Source organism: Capsicum annuum, chromosome 3 (genome assembly GCF_002878395.1).
Source record: "Capsicum annuum cultivar UCD-10X-F1 chromosome 3, UCD10Xv1.1, whole genome shotgun sequence".
Lineage (NCBI taxonomy): Eukaryota > Viridiplantae > Streptophyta > Magnoliopsida > Solanales > Solanaceae > Capsicum > Capsicum annuum.
In genome coordinates, this window is record NC_061113.1 from 81,498,807 (window position 1) to 81,519,007 (window position 20,201).

At 38.0% G+C, this 20,201-nt stretch overlaps 1 protein-coding gene across 1 annotated transcript in view; it reads right to left on the reverse strand.

Annotated features, from left to right (window-relative positions):
- LOC107852876 (brefeldin A-inhibited guanine nucleotide-exchange protein 5) overlaps positions 1–20,201 on the reverse strand; it is a 95,001-nt gene that overhangs the window by 42,456 nt on the left and 32,344 nt on the right. Inside the window, exons 12-29 of the mRNA XM_016697922.2 lie at positions 18,758–18,880; positions 18,603–18,656; positions 18,437–18,519; positions 14,598–14,694; positions 14,394–14,492; positions 14,097–14,297; positions 13,820–13,930; positions 13,550–13,734; positions 10,750–11,376; positions 9,990–10,407; positions 8,051–8,290; positions 7,850–7,973; positions 7,606–7,754; positions 6,553–6,906; positions 5,649–5,815; positions 5,477–5,555; positions 5,303–5,402; positions 5,045–5,220 (exon numbers count right to left, since the gene is read on the reverse strand). Of these exons, the coding sequence (XP_016553408.2) occupies positions 5,045–5,220; positions 5,303–5,402; positions 5,477–5,555; positions 5,649–5,815; positions 6,553–6,906; positions 7,606–7,754; positions 7,850–7,973; positions 8,051–8,290; positions 9,990–10,407; positions 10,750–11,376; positions 13,550–13,734; positions 13,820–13,930; positions 14,097–14,297; positions 14,394–14,492; positions 14,598–14,694; positions 18,437–18,519; positions 18,603–18,656; positions 18,758–18,880 (3,387 nt within the window). The remainder of the gene's footprint in view (positions 1–5,044; positions 5,221–5,302; positions 5,403–5,476; positions 5,556–5,648; positions 5,816–6,552; positions 6,907–7,605; positions 7,755–7,849; positions 7,974–8,050; positions 8,291–9,989; positions 10,408–10,749; positions 11,377–13,549; positions 13,735–13,819; positions 13,931–14,096; positions 14,298–14,393; positions 14,493–14,597; positions 14,695–18,436; positions 18,520–18,602; positions 18,657–18,757; positions 18,881–20,201) is intronic.

Here is a 20,201-nt window from a genome sequence, read left to right on the forward strand (position 1 = left end):
CCATCTTAAGTCTTGAGGAAAGCACCATAGAGATGAACTTAGAAATGTTTCCCACTAAACTAATAGGTCTAAATTCTTTCATGCACGAAGTTTCTTCCTGTTTAGGGATAATGACAACAAACGAAGCATCCAGCCTCTTTTTGAATTCACCCCTCCTAAAACTCAACAATAGGATCCATCACATCAACTTTGACCGTATTCCAAATATGCGGGAAGAAAGCCAAATAGAAACCATCAAGCCCTAGAGCTTTGTCACCCACACATCCCTCTCCCGCCCTTTCACCTCTTCCTCCTTGAATGCCCTCTCTAACCACTTACTTTTCTCCTCGCCAACATGACTAAACGCCCATCCCCCAACTTAGGCCTCCGGTCCGTTTCTCCGTCAAACTATCGTTTTTAATAATCTACAATTACCCCGTCTACTTCCTTCTCCCCCGCATACACCACCCTATTAACCTTCACCGATTCTATAAAATTCCTTCTCCAATTAGCGACCGCTACTCGATAAAAAATTTTTGTATTAGAATCCCCTTCTTCCAACCACAATGCCCTCAATTTTTGTCTCTAACTAATCTCTTGAGCTAAAGCCAACTCCTCTAACACCCTTTCCAACCTCACTCTTCTAGCTCCCTCAATTATAACTCCTTTCCCACTTCAATCCTCTCTAACTCCCCAACTTCAATCATAATCTCCCCCATCTTAACTTCTACCCTACCAAACACGTTTTTATTCCACTCTCTTGAGTCTTTCTTAAGGAGCGTCAGTTTTTTGGCAAGCCTAAAAAAAGGCCTCCCATCCACCGTATAACTACTCCATCATCCGACCACTTTATCCTCATAAATTTGAAAAGAGACCTCGTCCTTATAGGAGTGATCCGAAACCAATTTTGGAAGAAGGTTTTGAATCACATAGGAAGCCAACTCCTCCCAAAAAGTGCACACAAAGAATCTATCAAATCTAGATCAGGAAGAAGAGTCATCTGACCTGGACCAAGTATAAGATGCACATATCAAAGGAAGATCAACAAGAAAAAGGTTATCAATAAACTCCGAGAACTCCTTTATTGCCCCAAAGACCACCCTTGAAATCCTCACCTAGCACCCAAGGGATATCCCACCTCCACAAACCATCTCCTAATTATTTCAAAAAATCTCCGTTGACCCCTCCCCACCGAACCATAGATAAACCCAAAACCCCACTCTATTTTGTTGCCAAGGTTTTTAAATTGAGCCCCTAACATAAACCCCCTTATTAAACTCCGTACACTCCACTTTTCTACCATCCCAAAGAAAATATAATCCACTTGCACTTCCCCGAGCTGGGATATAATCATACTTCACCGATCTTCGGCACCCCACTTCTAATGAAACTATCTATCAAAGTCTCCACTTTTGTCTCTTGAATACATATAACATCTGCCCCCCACTCCCTAAACCATACTTTGATAATGGCCCTCTTATTAGGGTCGTTCAAGCCCCTTACATTCCATGAAATAATTTTAACATCCATGGATAACAAAATTAATTTCTTCCCCACCCCTCCCCTTCCTGGAGAACCCCTGACGTTTCCTTACTTCTATTTCTCCTTTTATATACTATCAGTTCTCTCTCCCTCATTATCCTTGCTCGAACACCCTTGCCTCCCCTCCCTGCGACCTTCTTTCACCTCACCTCTAAACAATTTTACTTCTTTTTCAATGTCACGAAGCAAACTTAGCACCCTATCCTCCTTACCTTCAAAAAAAAAAGCAGCTCGGTGCACTAAAGCTACCGTTATGCGCGGTGTCCGAGGAAAGGCCCCATTATCCTTGCTCGAACAACTTTGCCTCCCCTCCGTAGGACCTTTTTTCCCCTCTCTTCTAACCCATCTGGCTTCTATTTCAATCTCACGAAGCAAACCTACCACCCTATCCTCCTTTGCTTCAAAAGTCACTCCCAAAAATTCCCCAAATTTAATATGATTCCCATCCACCCATCTAGACATGTTTTTTCCTAACTCAACACACGCTAAAGTTAGTGTATTGACTCCCTGAGCATCACTACAATCACCTCTAGAGCCAATAGGCAATTGAAGCAAATATAAAACAACCTCTTTGCCTAAATTTAAATCAAATTTAAGATAACAACAGCTCCCCCAACACCTTTTCGTCAAAGTCTCCATTTTTGTATCTTGGACACATATAACATCTGCACTCACTCTCTAGACCCTACTTTGATAATGGCCCTTTTATAGTCTTATTAGGGTCGTTCAAGCCCCTCACATTCCATGAAATAATTTTAACATCCATGGATAACAAAGTTAACTTCTTCCCCACCGCTCTCCTCCCTAGAGACCCTTGACCTTTCCTTACTTCTATTTCTCTTTTTATATACTATCAGTTTTCTTTCTCCGTCATTATCCTTGCTCGAACACTTTTGCCTCCCATCTATAGGACCTTTTTTCTCCTCTCTTCTAACCCAGCTGGCTTCTATTTCAATCTCACGAAGCAAACCTAGCACCCTATCCTCCTTTGCTTCAAAAATCACTCCCAAAAATTCCCCAAATTTGATATGATCTCCTAGACATGCCTTTTCCAACCTCAACACACACTAAAGGAAGTGTATTGACTCCCTGAGCAACACTACAATCACCTTTAAGGCAGCTGAAGAGAATGTAAAACAACCTCTTTGCCAAAATTTAAATCAGATTTAGGATAAATGTAGCTCCCCAACACCTTCAAAACCAGTCCCGCTGAAATTTGGGTGACTAAGCACCAAAACAACATTTCTGGCGACTGCAAAGTAATTTTCCGGAGCCGACGAGTCCATCAGATCACCTCCGGTCCTCAAACTAGTCAGAGAAGCATCGCCTGACGTCACTGGTGACCCAAAAACATTATTCCGACCCAAATGGTAACAACCCAATCCCAGAGTTTTGTGTTTAGAGTCGTTGGAACAGTGATTCCGGCCAGAAGGAGGTTTCTCTGGCCTGGAAACACGCTCTTTCTACCCCTCATGCCGGAATTAGGGCAACCATTTGCATCATATGGCTCGTGCCTCAGATTCGAGCCTCGATCTAAGTTTTCCGACCACCGACAATCAATCTCCGACTACAGGTAATGGGAATGCGAAACCCTCATTGTTTCTAAGGGAAAAAGTCGATCGGTTCTTTTATAAAAGATTAAAGCGATTTAACCTCTCTCTCCACATTGTCACTTACCCAGGGATAGGGAGGTCTTTTTCCCAAATTAGGGCTTTGCCTCCCTTTCCAATTTTCAAAATTTCCTTCTCACCCTTTCTTCTTCCCTACATCCGATAGCTTTCCCATTGCTTCCGACCTCATCTCTTTCACTATCTTTTCCCATTCTTGTCTCCTCGGAAACCACTTCCTCTCCTACAATAAACTTCAAATTCCTCCCTCTTATCTACTTTCAGTTTCATGGGATGAAACTCCATAGAAAGCCAAACTCTATACTCCACTTCTCCATCATCCACCTTAATCGAAATCAATATCTTTCCCCCCCTTTTCTCACTAAAATTCTCACCCTAGTCATCTCGTGCAAGCTACAAATCACATTCACAAAGCCCCCACAAAGATTCCCAACCTTTCTGAAATGATCAATACACCATAAGGGAGCCCCACCAGATTAATCATCACCGAATCGCTTGAGCTGCATGGATCAACACAACCTTAATGCCCTGACTATCTCCCCAGTTGCATAAAGTTGTCATCAAACCATCTTCTGCCTTCATGGAGAAAACAGTGAAATGGAACTTGCGCGTGATAACTAAGCAGCTCTACATATTGCATCAAATTTGGTATTTCATGCGAGGACTAAGCACATTGATATTGATTGTCACTTTGTTAGAGAGAAGATACTTTCCAGAGATATAGTTACAAATTTTATGAAATCGAGTGATCAGCTTGTAGATATTTTCACCAAGTCCCTCATTGGTCCTCGTATTAATTACATTTGTAACAAGTTCGGTACATATGATTTGTACACATCAGATTGAGGGGGAGTGTTAGAATGTGTAAGAATAGGAATATTATACAGAATCCTCCTTGGAAAAGGATTGTAATGTCAGTGTCCCAGTTTGAAAAGGAGTCTAATGCAATGTCTAAATAGGGTCTCAATGTAATAATTTAGACACAACAATTCAATAATATTCTCTTATATTTCTCAAAGTACTAATATAGGTAAGCAACTAGTCAATGTTGCATCTCAATAACAAATGCAACAAAGATATTCACACATTACTTTCTTGAAACATCGATGATACAAGAAAGTATAGCAACAAGAAATCCATTATCGGAAGGAACCCAAGGGTGTGGCCTAGTGGTTCAATGAAGTAGGATTGAGTATCATGAGGTCTCAGGTTCAATTCCTAACAGAGACAAACACTAGGTGATTTCTTTCCATCTGTTCTAGCTTTGGTGGACAGAGTTACCTGGTACCTGTTGTTGGTGGGAGGTGGCAGGTATCCCGTGGAATTGGCCGAGGTGCGCGCAAGCTGGCCCGGACACCACAGTTATCCAAAAAAAAAAAAGAATTCTCCCAAAAAAATATGAGAAAAGAAAAAGAAATCACCTTTTGATGGATAACTTTTGAAACATTAGCATCATCCTCTTTTTGGATAAGAAAGGATATCAATATAACATGCACTGTTAAGAATTCTTTGTTTCAAATGAATATTGTGGTTTGACTAGAAAGAGAAATTTGATTAACGCAGTAAATGGACACCAGTCCTTCTGTATTACAAGAGTATACTAGTGAGTTGATGATGGCTTATTTGCCAAATTACACAAAATCGCATTATTAACCATCAGATAACCTGTCATTTTAGTATCACATGCGAGCTTCGCATTAACAGCAACCAACCAGAAAATGAACTATGTAACTAATACGTTCTTTAATTTATAAGGAAAAGATTTTTCATTTGATAATTCTACTAAGTTGTAGGCTCCATCATTCACTAAGTTTTGACAAATACATATTTTCTGGATTATTTTCAACTTACCCACATTAGTGAGAACAGCATATCAACCAAAAATGCAGCAATACCTTTGACGGGGAATTTGGTAAAATATCAGAAGCCTGAATCTTTGGTTTAGAGGTGAAACTTCTGATGAAACGGTTGTCCATCATATTTCCCATAATTTTCTGACCAATTGTTTGACTGCGGTCAAGGCCTTCCGGACCAGAAGGTCTCTCAGATCTTCCAGATGGTGAGGGAATACCTATAAAGACGTTTCTCTTTAATTATTTGCAAGAAAAACTCAATAGAAATGAATTAAATGGCTGAATTTCCTCAGTGGCAACCTCCAATTTCCTCCAAATCAGCAAGGCGCTCCGACCCATGAGTATCGTCCAGCACGTCTGATGAACGGCCGCCACCATTTCCATTTTCAGCAACACTATGCTGATTATATCCAACACAAATCAATATTAGAGAAAATTCGGGATTTGTTGTCAGCAAATGATCTAATTTCTTACCAGTGAAGCTTGATGCTTTAAGTTCTCAAAACCCAAATCATTGAGAAGCTCAAGGGGTTGCGTTGCATATGAAGCATTTCTGAGACATACAATAGATCGACTATATCATGAGAACAAACTGTCAACCAGAAAGAACGAAAGAACAAACGGCTTAATAAAATTAGAATTGCACCTTATGCTTTCCAGCAAGGTATCCCAGTCATTGTAACTAAATTGGTGTCCACCAACTTCAATAAGATGCACCAATGCACCAAGAGAGATTTCAACTACAGACTGATCAGCTTTTTGTGCACAATCTAAAAGCAAACCCAGCAGTGGGGACAGCATGAAACACACATTCTACAGCAAAAATGCTCAGGAATTAGAAATTTTAAAATCTCAGAAATAGAGATAGCATTACTTTTCTTAAAGAAAATCACATGATCAATTCCACAATTCTTCCTCAAAAAAGAAAAAGGGCATGACAATTTTATATCAAAATTTTTATTGTGGAAGAACCAAAAACCAATCTGGTGCCAAATATAAAACATAATCTGCTAGGGTAGGCTTCTAGTAAATGAAATTGTTAGTTACAAATTTCAATCTTACAAATCATAATAAGACTGCAGATTGTAATAATTACAGAGCATACACAACACACATAGTGGTACACCTTCAAGATGAGACTCCTAAACAAATTTCACTATTGGGAATCAACTGCATTGCAGAGGATTTGTATAATACATGTAGCGCTGTGCTTTGAACATGAGATTCGTCAAATTCCACTATTGGGTATACAACAACAACAACAAACCCAGTGTATTCCCACATAGTGAGGTCTGGGAAGGGTAAGATATACGCAGTTCATACCTCTACCTCTAAAGAAGTAGAAAGGTTGTTTCCGATAGACCCCCGGCTCGAGACAAGGAAATTCCACTATTGGGTATGAACAGGAAAATACAGCAGATTCAGGAGCTTGAACACTTGTTTTTTTTTAATTATTTGAACTAAAACACTTTATATGGATCAAATCAGGAAAATCTAGCCCTCAAAACTAGCACCTAATTAACACATTCCTTATCAACCACTTCTCATACCTTGTAAAAAGTGTTGAACAGGTTGCACAACAATTGGAGTGAATGAATGCTACTGTCACGTGGCCATTCATCATTAGAGCTCAGATTCTCTTTTCCAGCATGTCTGACATGATCAAAAATGGGAAATAGCACGCGGTGAAAGATGTTCTCCCAAAACGTGGAAGAAAATTTGCCACCTCTCTCGTTCAGCAAATCAAATAGGACCTCAAGTGCACAGTTTCTAACCTCTGGTCTAGGATCAGAGGTCAGATCAGACAGACCAGCCAGCATTGGGAACCAAAAATGCTCCGTAACGTCACAAGTCGCATCTTCAGCAGTGTCAACTGGCTTCAAAGCACCACCAGGTATAAGGCCCTGAAACCCATTTTCACACTAAATAAGATCAGCAGAAACTTAAGCATTTGTTTAGGGAATAACAGAGCCTTAAAAATGCAACTGAGTGCCAGATCGCCTGCATGAAGATGATTATCGAACGTAAGAGAAGATATTTACATATCGCCTCCATCATAGCGATTCTTAAAACATACCCAGTGTCGTAGTGATTCTTACAGCATTTTAAAATTTAAGGTTAATTTTCACAATTGCTTGGGTCCCATTAAATGGAAAATCCAGTGTTGTCAACGTGCTGAGCGCTTCGCGTAGCTTAATGTGCACTTTAGTGTCGTCATGAAGGTTCTAAAGCATACTTTCCCTAGCCAATGAGCCGAGGCGACACTAAAAAATTGATATTTCACATTATTGTAATTTTTTCGATTTCTTTGTTCATGTAGTTGTCTTTCATGCTTATAATTATTAGCCTTAGACGAGACATAGATTTGTAATTTTCTCCCTTTGTGCCTTTCTTCATTAAGCCCACGCTTTATTTTGCGCTTAAAGCCCTAATGAACCTGAGAGCTTTTTTGTGCTTTTTGCTTTCTACAGCGCTGGGAAAAGAAACTGTCATTGACGATACATGGCATATCAGAAGGACACCTTGAAGATAAAATAATGAATGAAACTGGACTTGACAAGGAGGAGAAGCCTCTCAACTAAGTGAGAGCTCAGGCAACAAACCTCTGCAAGACGATCCTCGCATATACGAAGTAGTGCAATTGCCTTCAAACTGATTCTGTGAGAGGTCTTGTTGTTGGCAAATCTAATCAAGCAATTGACACAGTCCAAGAAGCAATCTCCAACTACTTGATCAAAGTGCTCCAATATAACTACAAGATCATTTTAACAGTAATACTATAACTAAGCCTTCCGCAATGGAATCTGAATAGAAACATACAGAAGCAATTTTAAAATAGATCCCCACCCTGCTCAACGTTCTCAAACGCACTTTCAACAATCGTCTCTAGTTCATCATCTGCTGCAGCTGTGAATATCATGAACACACTTCGCCAACCAGACTTAATACTTCCCACCTTCGATTTTATCATCTGCTACCATGCAGGAATCAGAGTATTTCCCAAAAAAAGAAAAAGAAACTCAAGAAAAAGATATGACGCATACGTACTTGCACAATGCAATCGACAATAAGCCTCCTTATGGTTTCACTTCGACTGCTTCGCATAAGAACGACAAACGGTTTTAAGATATCATTCTGGAAGGTAAAATTGGCAAGTTCAGCACGCTCCAAATACTTCATACCAAGTTGACGAAGAGAATCTATGGCATACATAGCAACTTTCTCTTCAGGATGACTCCCAGCAAAAATAAAATGAGTAGCCAGAACAGACCATATTCTCGCCCAAACCTGGAAGGTCATTTCAGAAAATATCTTAGGGAAATGCAAGGCAGTTACAATCAATTAATTCACTTGCACTAACAAAACTATGCAGCACCTCGACCTAGTTATCAAAGCTAAGCTGATTCCTATGGTGCCACAAGAGATGCAGCTCCATAGCTAAATGAACTTCAATGAATTGGTACTTCTAGTCAAATTGGCTATTGGAGGTGGAAATGCACCCACTTAGGTGCTAAGGTTCTTTATGTGATCAAACAAATTAATAATATTGAGAAAGGGAAGCATCAGAGAAATCCATAGAAAAATTTGCCACAATACACAGAAGAAATTAATTAGTAATACTAGTCATCTGATAAGCTATTGGAGGTGGAAACACACCCACTTAGAAGATAACATTCCTTTATGTGACCAAACCAAGCAATAATATTGAGAAACGAAAGCATAAGAGAAATAGACAAATTTGTCACAATACATCAGAACAAATTGTTCTACTAAAATCTTTCTCAAAAGATTTGCTCCAAAATTGATAATATATCAGTGGTATCAATATAATCCAAATGAAAACAACTATAAGTGGAAAGAGCATAACATCTCATCCATGATTCAATAAGCTTTTATTTCAGATAACTTCATGCTTATTAAACATTATTTCCTTGTTCCTTTAATCAAAACAACTGCTTCCATCTAAAGTAGCTTATTACAATTATTGGCTTCAGATGGGTCATGCCTGACAGTATCAAGGATGCCTACACTAGTTGGATTTCTTGGTAAGTTGATAATCCGTCAGACAAGTCTGGGAATGATCCCTGCTTCTATTTTTTGGTGTGTTTGGAATAAGAGGAATAGAAAATGTTTTGATGGAATATCAACTCCAAACCACTCCATTAAGGCTAGATGTCTTTTAGATTTGTGTAGCTGGAATAGACTATCCCCTGTAAATTCTCATTTGAATTTTTTGGACTTCTATCAGCTCTTTATCCTTAGCATGGGTCTCATTGTAACAGAGATAACAATCTCACTCATTTGTAACTATTCTGCAACTTGCATCTTCTTGATGCCATTTATAATACTACTTCATCAGAAAAAGATGTATCACAATAAATTAAAACAAACAAGAAATAAGGATTGAAGTTTAATGATGGCCTACATTCGAGTGAGCTCCACTCTGGCACTAACATAAATGTATTGCACACCTGCAGGATAAAACCCCCAAAGACACATGCAAACAACATACAATTCAAATATAATCATTTTGAAATAAAATCTCCAGAAGCCACAGGAGTAGATCTACACTAAAAATAGAAAAGAACTCTAGACATGAAAAAGAATGTCTCGAGACACTGAATTTAAACCTTCTAAAACTAAAGAGTAAAAGGCAAGTAAAGAATAGATATGAACTCCGCATTGATGAGTTTATAAAATTGTTTACTATGTTAGTTTTACCTCTTAGTAAATTAAGTACAACGAAAAAATAATTCCACATGACACAATAAATTAAATATTTGTAATACATTAAGTTTGCAGTTAGCATGATTATCCCTTGAGCCACAATTAGAACTGCACTAGCATTATTTGTGATAAGTATTGCGCACACTAGGCAACAAGAGGTAAAGAGATGGATAACTAAATAATACAGCCAAATCACCTATCAGGTCAATGTCAAAAATTTACCGAACACTAATATCACTTGAATGGGTGGAGCAATTACCATTCTTATGCGAGCCATGTTGTAATAGCTGATCTCAACAAGTTTTTGCAAGCTGAAAACCCGCGCAGGATATTGTCTTAATTCCTCAGCTGAGACTTTACACAAACCACTGAAAAATTCAACCACTGATTCACTGGTCAGTTTAACACTATTCACGAACACTTGCTCAGTAGGTTTTCCAGTCAACTCTCTAAGAGATTGAAGCAGAGCATCTTTGGAAATTTGATTAGATCCTTGCATAACTGTTGCAGCCATTGAAGGATTAGTTACTATAAACTCAAGTCGGGAAATGCACTCAAGCACCGCAATCCATGTATCTTGCAAAGCTTCAGCATCTGAATCACATATAGCCAGTAGAGTCCGTAGTGCTTCCACATTTTTACTTTTCATATCCCTTGGTACATGTAAAAGATTAAGTCTGCAAAGAAATTGCAAAAAATGTTTCAATTTCTAATCAGGAAACCACAAATTTTTCCTCATCCATCACCAAACACACTCCAGCCCTAAGTTGCTCGGACTCTTCAAAAATGTCGACGGGTGACTGTCGGATACTCCAAAAATTGTGTACTTTTGAAGGATCCGACACGGGTGCGGCAACATTTTTGGAGAGTCTGAGCAACTTAGCTCCAGCCAACCCGTCCCAAAAGCTAAAAGAAAAAGAGCTAACATTTCAGGAATTAGATACTTAGTCCAAGCTGCTTCAACTATCCAAACCGTTACACTGAACGAGTAAAATTAACAGATATGCCCAAGAGATTACCTAAGAAGAGTTGTCAAGAATGCATATCGCATGGTGTCCATCCCTAGAACATGGGTGATGTGTATTCCAGCTTTAAATCCTTCCATGCAAACACTAACCCGTGCTTTGTTATCTCCTTCCTCCATAAGAACAGCTAAAGTGGCAAGCAGTGGCCACCCTAGAGCTTCAATCATTGGACGTACAAGTTTGATATTGTGTGAATTATAAAAGACTCCTCTTTTTCCTACTTGATTTCGGAAAATAGCCTGTGTCTGCTTGATGATAGCCTCACTCTCGGATTTTGGGTCAGTTGAGGATCTCCTTCTAGGCAGTGCAAGATTGAGAATATTGACAAGGCGTCCTCTCTCCTCTGCTTCAGGCTTCTGCTTACTACTTTTTGTGATGCCAACCGAATCATCTTTCATCTTTATCTCCTCTTTAACAATTGAATCATAGATCTCCTCCAGCAGTTCCTTTGGGGCACAATCTTCTGCTTCATCAGTGGCATTCATACGTATAAAATCATCCTTTGACATTTTTGGCCAGACCATTGGGTTGTGAGCATCCGTATTCAGCATTATAACTGCATATGCTAGAATATATGCTACGTCTGCATTCTTGAATAAGCCAGGATTGTCTGCACAGTAACTGTTTAAAGAAATCGCGTTCAGCCCAAGCAATTGACATTGTTACAAATGATAAATTTGGGTTACAAATGATGAATTTGGGTTACTAATGCAAGTAACTTATCCATCAAATGTTTCAGGAACACCTATTACAGAAACCAAGCATCTAAGGATATAACAACTTCTAATCCTCATCTTCCCCTTCTGAAAGCCTATTAGTTAGTATTAGGTTAAAAAAAAAAAAAAAAACTTGTGGGATTACACTGGGTATGTTGTTGTATCTAGATTGAATAGGTTTGATCATTGGCACTTACCCTCCGACTCTTTTCTGACATAAATTAAGATATATGGTTGTCTACAAAAATAGATCAAATTGTAGGCCCTTATTCCAGCCACAACATGAACTTTTCCAGTAACAAGAAGCTTTTTTTCTTTTGATATAAAAAAACAAACTTTGTTACCAATGGCATATGAGATCATAAAAGTAGAAAAAGGTACAACTCAGCACAAATGCAATTCGTGTAATCTGTAAGTGAAAAGGGGCAGATTTTCACTTGCTAAAGTCAACGTACACTCTTTTTTTTTTTTTTGAGAAAGTTAAAAAAAAAAAAAAAAAAGTCAATGTACACTCTTTTCCAAGCATATTATCATCATTCACAAAGGTTATTTGTCTGAGGGTTATAACCAATCTTATCTGTCTGTTTTTGTGCACATCCTAAACCCAGAGAGATGCAGTACTAAACATTTCATCATTATTGAATACAGTGAATGCTCCACAATAACAGCATGACAAAACTACTGGCTGATATAGTATTTGGCACTATGCCATTTGTTTACTGCACTATACATAAATCCATGGACTAGTTTATTCCAGAATTGAACATGATGCAGAGGAGATTTCACTGTTCTTAAGCCACAGAGCAGTGAGTGGCAAAGAGATCAATCATGTTTAAATACTCTCAATTACTATGCTTTTTATTTATTTTCGGCATTTCTATCTGGTTACTCATTTCTCATATGTATTATCACAAAAGGACAATATCTCAAAGATTGAAAACAGGGACAAATCCCACTGCTCAGCAAATGTGTGCATAAGGCACTTTAGAGATTCAGGATGGAGGTACAAGCTTATTTTGTGTGTGTGTAGGGGGGGGGGCTAGAGACACTACACTTTTGGATGCGGTTTGTCAAGGAATGATTTCAGCATAAATATACTATTCAACGTTGGAAATGGGAGGAGAGTTAACTTTTGGAGACATAGGTGGTGTGGGATAACTTACTGAAAGATGAATTTCAGAATTTGTATAGAATGCCATGCCAAGGAGAAGTGAAGGTCCAGCAAATTAGGGAGACTTGGGTTGGAGAGACTTTTTGGGTTTGAGATTTAGAATGAATTTCCATAATTGTAAGGCGTCTGATCCAAAGGTTGATGGCTCTCATTCGACTGCAAGTCAATCTGGTGGATAACCCTAATGCTCTGTGGTGGGTTATGGGGAATGGAATCTTCTCTGTTAAATCTTTCTGTAAGAAACTTCTTATCATGGAGGAGGTTGTCTTCCATGTGATGCAATATGGATACCACAAGTGCCGAGGAAGGTGTGCTTTTTCTCTTGGCTAGCTGCTAGAGGGTTGATTCTGACAGTGGAAAATCTTAGAAAAAGGAAGGTTGTATGTGTCAGCTGATGTTACTTGTGTAAGGAAGCGGGTGAAGAAGTGGATCATCTTCCCATACATATTGGCTTTACCATGAGATTATGGTGGGACATGCTTCGATGGTTAGGAACTTCTTGGGCAATGCCAAAAGTTGTGAAAGATCAGATGTTTTGTTGGAGAAGCGGGCAAAGGAGGAGAATACGTAGGGCATGGAACTTGGTCCGCCTTGCATTGAGTGGGTTATTTGGAAAGAGAGAAATATGAGAGCTTTTGAGGGGGTAAGGTTGAGTTTTACCCAAGTAAGGAGTATCCTCCGGTCACTTATCTTCTTTTGGTGCACCCATAAAGCTCTCTGTTGTATAGAAGAAGGGGTAGATTTTGTAGAGAATGATACTTTGTAAATTCATTACCTTTTGGTATATCCCTTGTATACGGTTAGCTCAGCCATTTTTAAAAATAAAATACTTTTACCTTGTCAAAGAAAAAGGGTATTCAGAAGGATGACACCTCAATGATATTGGGAACTTTAAATGAGTGCCTACCGCTCTGCAAACTTTTCCATAATGCGATCTATCTTCTGAGCTTCCCCAGGAAGCCGGAACCCTTTAAGAAATTCACGAATTGCCAAATCAAATTTCATTCCAGAAAAATTCATAGAGTCAACATAAGCATGCATGACAGCCACAGGAAACTCCTCATGCTGACCCAAGTAGTCACCAACCATAGCCTGAAACTCCAGTACAGTTAGAATTTCTGTGCAAGTCAATTAGAGAGGCAAAAGAGGAATAAAAAACGCATAAATGATACTCTACCTTGTCCAAGCTAGGAGTACTTTTGAGAAATAGAGCAATTGAAGCTGGTGAGTTCTTAACCAGCCCATTTGATACTAGATGTTCGATTCCCATTGTTGGTTTTCGATTGAACTGCATTATTTCGAAGCAACCAAACATTAATAATCCAGCCCAAGAACATGTCAGTAATATAAAAGGCAGCAGCAAGCAGATACTTTATTCAAATAGCTGGTAAAACAGAAGAATTGAAGGCTGATAATTTCCTCATTTTCTATGAGAATGGGCCAAAAAGACATACTTCAGAAATAGCTGCTTCAACAGTAGATTTGTGGGCCTTCAATTTCTCAAAGTTACTGGGTAAATCATCCATGTCTCTCAGCTTATCAGGATCTCCCTTTAAAGTTTCTTCTTCAGAAGACTGACTCCTATTGCTCAGCCTTTCCGACTCCTTCCAATGCTTCTCCCATTCGACAAGAGATTTTAGCACATTTACAAGACACTATAAAGACCAAGATCCGCACAAAAGAAAAGTGTGAGGGTGAAGTATAATATTAAATTCCAACAAAAGCTCAAGAAGAAGTATCTAAAGAGATGCCTGAAGAGAAGATGCTTTGATTGATGCTATCTGGGATGTGGCAACTGAATTTGGCTCTGAGTTTTGCGTCCCTTGTGCAATTTTGGATAATGTGGTCACCTATAAGAGAAAACAAATAGAGAGAGGACATTTGAGTCATACAATAACCAAGATATTGCAAAGCCAACCTCCTAGAGAGAGAGAGAGAGAGAGAGAGAGAGAGACCATTCGTTCAAACAAGTTAGGTGCTTGAAGATCACAATCATAGTTCACATAAAGGCCAACAAGCATCTGGGAATTGTTGCAAACTTTCTCTAGCATCCTGCAAAGACAGTGATGACAAAGATTGTAATGCTTTTGTACTAGTTTACATGCATGCAGTTATTGAAACAAGAACACGGTAAATCCATCTATGCTACTTCATTTGATAATAACATAAGATTTTTTTAATCAGGGTTCTATAAGAAGACATTAATTTGAATAGATCTAAACAATTTAATGCTAGTGTGGTGTCATCATTTCTTTTATGATGGTGGTGCACAGGTCGGCTTGTACTCATCTCGACTATTCCACCGGATACCTGCTATCTCCCACCAGCATAGGTGCCGGGTTACTATGTCACCAAAGGTTAGGCAGATGCAAAGAAATCACCTAGTGTTTTTTTCCCGCATTCATTGCGATTCAAACTTGATACCTCATGGTTATGCTTCCATTTCATTGACCATTAGACCACACCACATCCTTTGGTGATGATACCATAATATTTTCAACTTTTATAATCATGATTACACCCGAATGACAAACTTGTACAAAAAGGTAATACCGTATAAGTGTGAAAAAACTGGTTTGTGACAAATATCATATCCAAGATATGTGTATATTCTGCATTCTAATAAGTAAAAGAAAAGGGAAATATCATAAAAGCAAAGATATTGGGTTTTGCATTATAAAAATAGAAATCCACAGATTTGATTAAATTTGTACATATAAGTTGGTCTATCAGGATATTAAATTGGCTTTTACACGTTCATATGTTGTACTATATTGTTTCGAGTTAGGGTTAGGTTTTATTCGTTTTTTTATAAATTGGAGCGGTTATTATATAGTCATATTACAGCGTCTACATACAGGGCTCAAGTTTCTTTTTCAAAAGAAAATTGTTAAGTGAATGTGTTAACTTAGCAATCTTTCAAATTCATCATATTTAGGAAATTCAACTACATTTTTATAGCATGGATCTCTAAAGGAATGAGGTTGAACTTTTTCTAGTGCCTTGATGCCTTAGGCAAGAAAAGAAGAGAGAGAGAGATAGCCTTTTGTAGATTCATTTCCACACTGCCTTGTTTCTTAATCTTCATGGGAAATCTAATGATTTTGTTATTTATCATTCCTTTTTACCCATTAAATATCTTCTCCACTATCTACTGCACCACAAAATTTCATTTCCATATTTTACTCTTGAAGATTTTTGATCATGTGAAGTTTCTTCATTTTTTTTAAAAACGAAATCATGTGATATTTCTTCTTTTTTGTGAAGTAATGATTATATTAACAAGATAAAACATAATGACACGTCTATATACAAGAATAATACCAAAAAATAGAATACCTATAAAAAAACATGATTTTCTACAAACAACACCTAATCATGTATACATAAAGGAACCTCACGAGTGCACCAAAAAGAAACAAGGGATAAGAGGTTATTCCTCAATTGTGCAAAGTTCATCTAATATGTCTTATTAACATATTAGAACCTCACAAGTGCACCAGAAAGATGCATGGTGCTACACAAATTAGATATGAGAAAGTAGGAGAAAGAAGTGTGGTGGCCTAACTTTTGCTAACATGATCATTGGCTGGATGGGCGGTATATATCGGTTATAGCCGCCCGCCAACAGCGGAAGCTCTTTGATTCTCTACCAAGATCGTAGAGGCTTTGACACTATGTGAGAAGTATGAGAAGAATATTATTAAATTGTTGTAACTACATTATTACATTGAGACTTTATTTATAGATAGTACATTCCAATCCTTTTCCTATTAGGGCACTACATTGCAATCTCTTTCCAAGTAGGATTATATATGTTAATCTTATTCCTACTCATATTCTAACAAAGGTAAAAGGAGTTCTCCACTCTGTCAAAGGCTCCTGTCCTGCTCCCTCCAAACTATCCACAAGGTAGCATGCGAAGCCAACTACTAGATTAGGCATCTATATTGGTATGAAGTCAAGAATGATTTTCTCCAAAATAACATTAAGCAAGAGGTCAATATGGACTAACCATCTAATTTTGTGCCTACGGAGAGTACGGTATAGTATATCAATGTAGATGCTCACTTTATGATCTGAAAAACTTTCTAATAGATAAGGTTGGACATTTCAATTCTGTAGTTCAGCCGTTTGGATAAGTCAATTAAAGTCTGATCATCCTGTTTTATATCAATGCTCTACGCAACGTACTATAAATTGTTTGTGTGGATGAAAGTTATTACAGGAGATGACCAAGAAACCATTGAGACACTAGGCGTCATTTGTTTGCACATAATGAAGGTCTGAATCTGACTGGTTCAGCCTTAAGTCATTAAGTGCATTTGTTTACATTTTGGATATAAGCATTTATTGGTTTGAATATGTCTTAATCATTAAGATCTTGAACAAAGTCTTAATATCATTAATAGGTATTTTTGTGTGAATAATTTTCACTACCAACCACCTCTTCTATCATAACAACTGTTGTTAGTCGCTACCACACTTACCATCTCCATCATTGTTATTATAAACACTGCCACCACTGTGACCAATCCTTAGTACTAACCACCCTACACAATCAAACTAACACCGCAACCACTGTTAACAACCACAGAGTCTTCAACCACCTACACCGCCAGCTACTAACATCAACCAACTTAACCATCACAACCACCACCACCACCACCATCAACCACCACCATCACGCCAGTAACTATAACACCAACCACCTCTATCCTCACAACTATCACCACCATCATTACTAGCCTCTAGCACCAAGCATTGCAAACACAAACGATCTCCACCATCACTAGGGACAGAAAATTTCAATTTTTAATCGAATAATGATTTTATTTTATTAAAGTTGTATTCGTTTTATATTAAGTATTTTATTATTTGAATCGTATATTTATCGTGTATATTTATAATTAATGAGAAGGGGAGCCTTGGAGTAACTAGTAAAGTTGCTGCCATGTGACCAGGAGGTCACGGGTTCAAGCCTTGGAAACAGCCTCTGGCAGAAATGCAAGGTAAGGCTGCGTACGATACACCCTTGTGGTGGGGCCCTTCCCCGGACACCGCGCATAGCGGTAACTTTAGTGCACCGGACTGCCCTTTTTTTTTTTAATTTATAATTAATGATGCACATTCAAATCTTGAAAATAAACAGTCATAATCATTCATTTGAATCAAAAAAACAGTCATAATCATTGAGTGTTCATATCTAGAGACATCATTTTAATTACTCCGATGAGCACACAGATCCAGATGTCTTAGTCTTAATGCAAAACAAATGGGGCCTATGGCAATTCAGTCTCTTCCAGATAAGGACCTAGGAACAACTTAAGTAATTGGACATATAGTCTGTTCATACATTAAGTGTGATCAACTCATCAAGGAAATATGCTCTCGAAACCATCAATGAAACCGGCAGGACTAGGTATATCAATTGATTCACCTACAGCGCCTAAGGTCGAGCAACTTTCTGGAAAAGAACCTTAGCTTATCCAAACTGCTATGGCAGATTAATTGGTAAGTTGAACTATTACATCCCCGAAACTTTTTCTTTCCTTTTCTTTTAGTTTAGTGTTGTCGGTCAATTTTCACAACATGATCCTGATGGTCCATAGGATGCAATGTACACATCCTTCAAATGTATCAAGGTTGTGAACTACATGAAGATTGAGAATACTGAGTGATCTATGCAGTTCAGTGAGACTCTATCGCTTGGAAAAAGTAAAAGGTGCGGTCATGTTAAGTAGTTAACAAATCAAGTGCAAAAGAACTATTCTCATTTGAGCAAAAATCATACCGTGGAACGCTTGTTTTTGCATTCAGGTCTGTGCCATCCAGTGGACGTAGGACAATTAAGGGAAAGAAAATACCAATTTCACCCTGAAAATCAATTTTTGATTTGCAACCAATCAAATTTTGAAATAGATACCTTATAATCTCAATATAAAGTGTAAACACTGTACCTTGAGACATTCCCTGAATCGCAATAATAGGACTGAGAAAATTCCTGTAGCATACTGCCAAATTATGGACAGTTATTAAAGAGTTGAACATCAGAAGAGTTTCAAAAGAATATCAATAACATGAGTGTATAGTTTCAGAAAGCAAAATTAAAAACCTGAAATATGGTAGGTGACTGTGAAACTGATGCTCTTAGTAAAACATATGAAAGATAAGCCTTCACAGAGTCCATAAACTGAAAGTTTTTCGTGAATGAATCGCTAATTCCCTCCAAAAGGCCCTGCAGTTTGATTATGCAAAAATATTTTGTTATAACTAAGCAAAGTTTCATTGATTGAAACCATCATTAAGAAAACGCTGGTGCAATATACAGCTAAGGTTTTACATGAAGTGCACGGTGCTGATAAAATCAAGTATGGCTTCAACTTCATTTACAATTGCCATCTTACACCAACAAGCTAAGCAAAAGTATGACGCAAAAAAAAATTAGTAGCTAACAGGGATTCCTGTTAAGGGATAAAGAGTATGAGCGTTGAGAGATTTACGCTCAAAAGATTCCCGGTGATGAGGGAAAAGATAAGCAAAAAGAAAGAGAATATGTCAACTGTTACACAAGAAAAATGCTCAAAAAAAAATATCCACAAAAGTATTTGAACGTCGCCCAATTCGACCGCCCTTCCGATGATACTTAATTTCGAAAAAACAAAAACCAAATAGCCTTGGCGAATTTACAGGAACTCCTAGTTCTATTCACTAATAATTTTTTTAAGATAAGTCAACCAGCATCTCCAAGTTCCCTACGTAGATCAAGGAACTGAATACATGAGGTTTTCTTTTTCCATTCTTGGACTACAACCTACTATAATATAAAGAACACTCCCATTCTTCAAACAAGAAATCAACCCCAGCAATAGCGTGAAGCCTCTTACGTTACAACTTCAAGCCTTCGCTTGCCACTTGTTCAGTTTGAAGTTCACCTCCTTGCTACTATGGTTCCACTTCAGAACCAGACAGCTTCAACTTTCTTTGATTTTCTTTTAGAGAACTTTGATTTACTAGACATGAATTGGTTATGGAGAATGAAAAACTCATCTATCAGTCTGGCTTTGGTTTCACATTAGCTAGAAAATAGAAAACAAAAAAGAGAAGTTGAACCAAAATCAGCCTTCCAACAACCGATTGTGTTAAAATAGAATATACTTTCTTAAAGATTTAGTGTTAATAGTGGCATAACTACAGTAAGTTGACTAGTTATCTGTAACGCCCCGGAAAATCCAAGCCTAGGTTAGAACAATGCTTCAAGTACACGTAGGCTAAATCAGCAAGTTTTAACCTCATGAGAAGGGATTTGGCATGTATCAAGGCCACAAGAACACTTTAGCCCTTAACCAAGCCAAAACCTCCCTTACGATCGATTCCCAAAGAAATGATCAGCCTCAAACGAGCATAACTTCCAGATTCAGATGCATTTTTGAGTTCCAGACCCACCAAATGATAGAAATTTGAATTACTTTCCAATGCATCCAATTACGCTTTAATCCGACTTTGGAGTAAGAAGTTTGGACCTTTTTAGCAAAGAACTGCTTTGCAGTGAGATACCA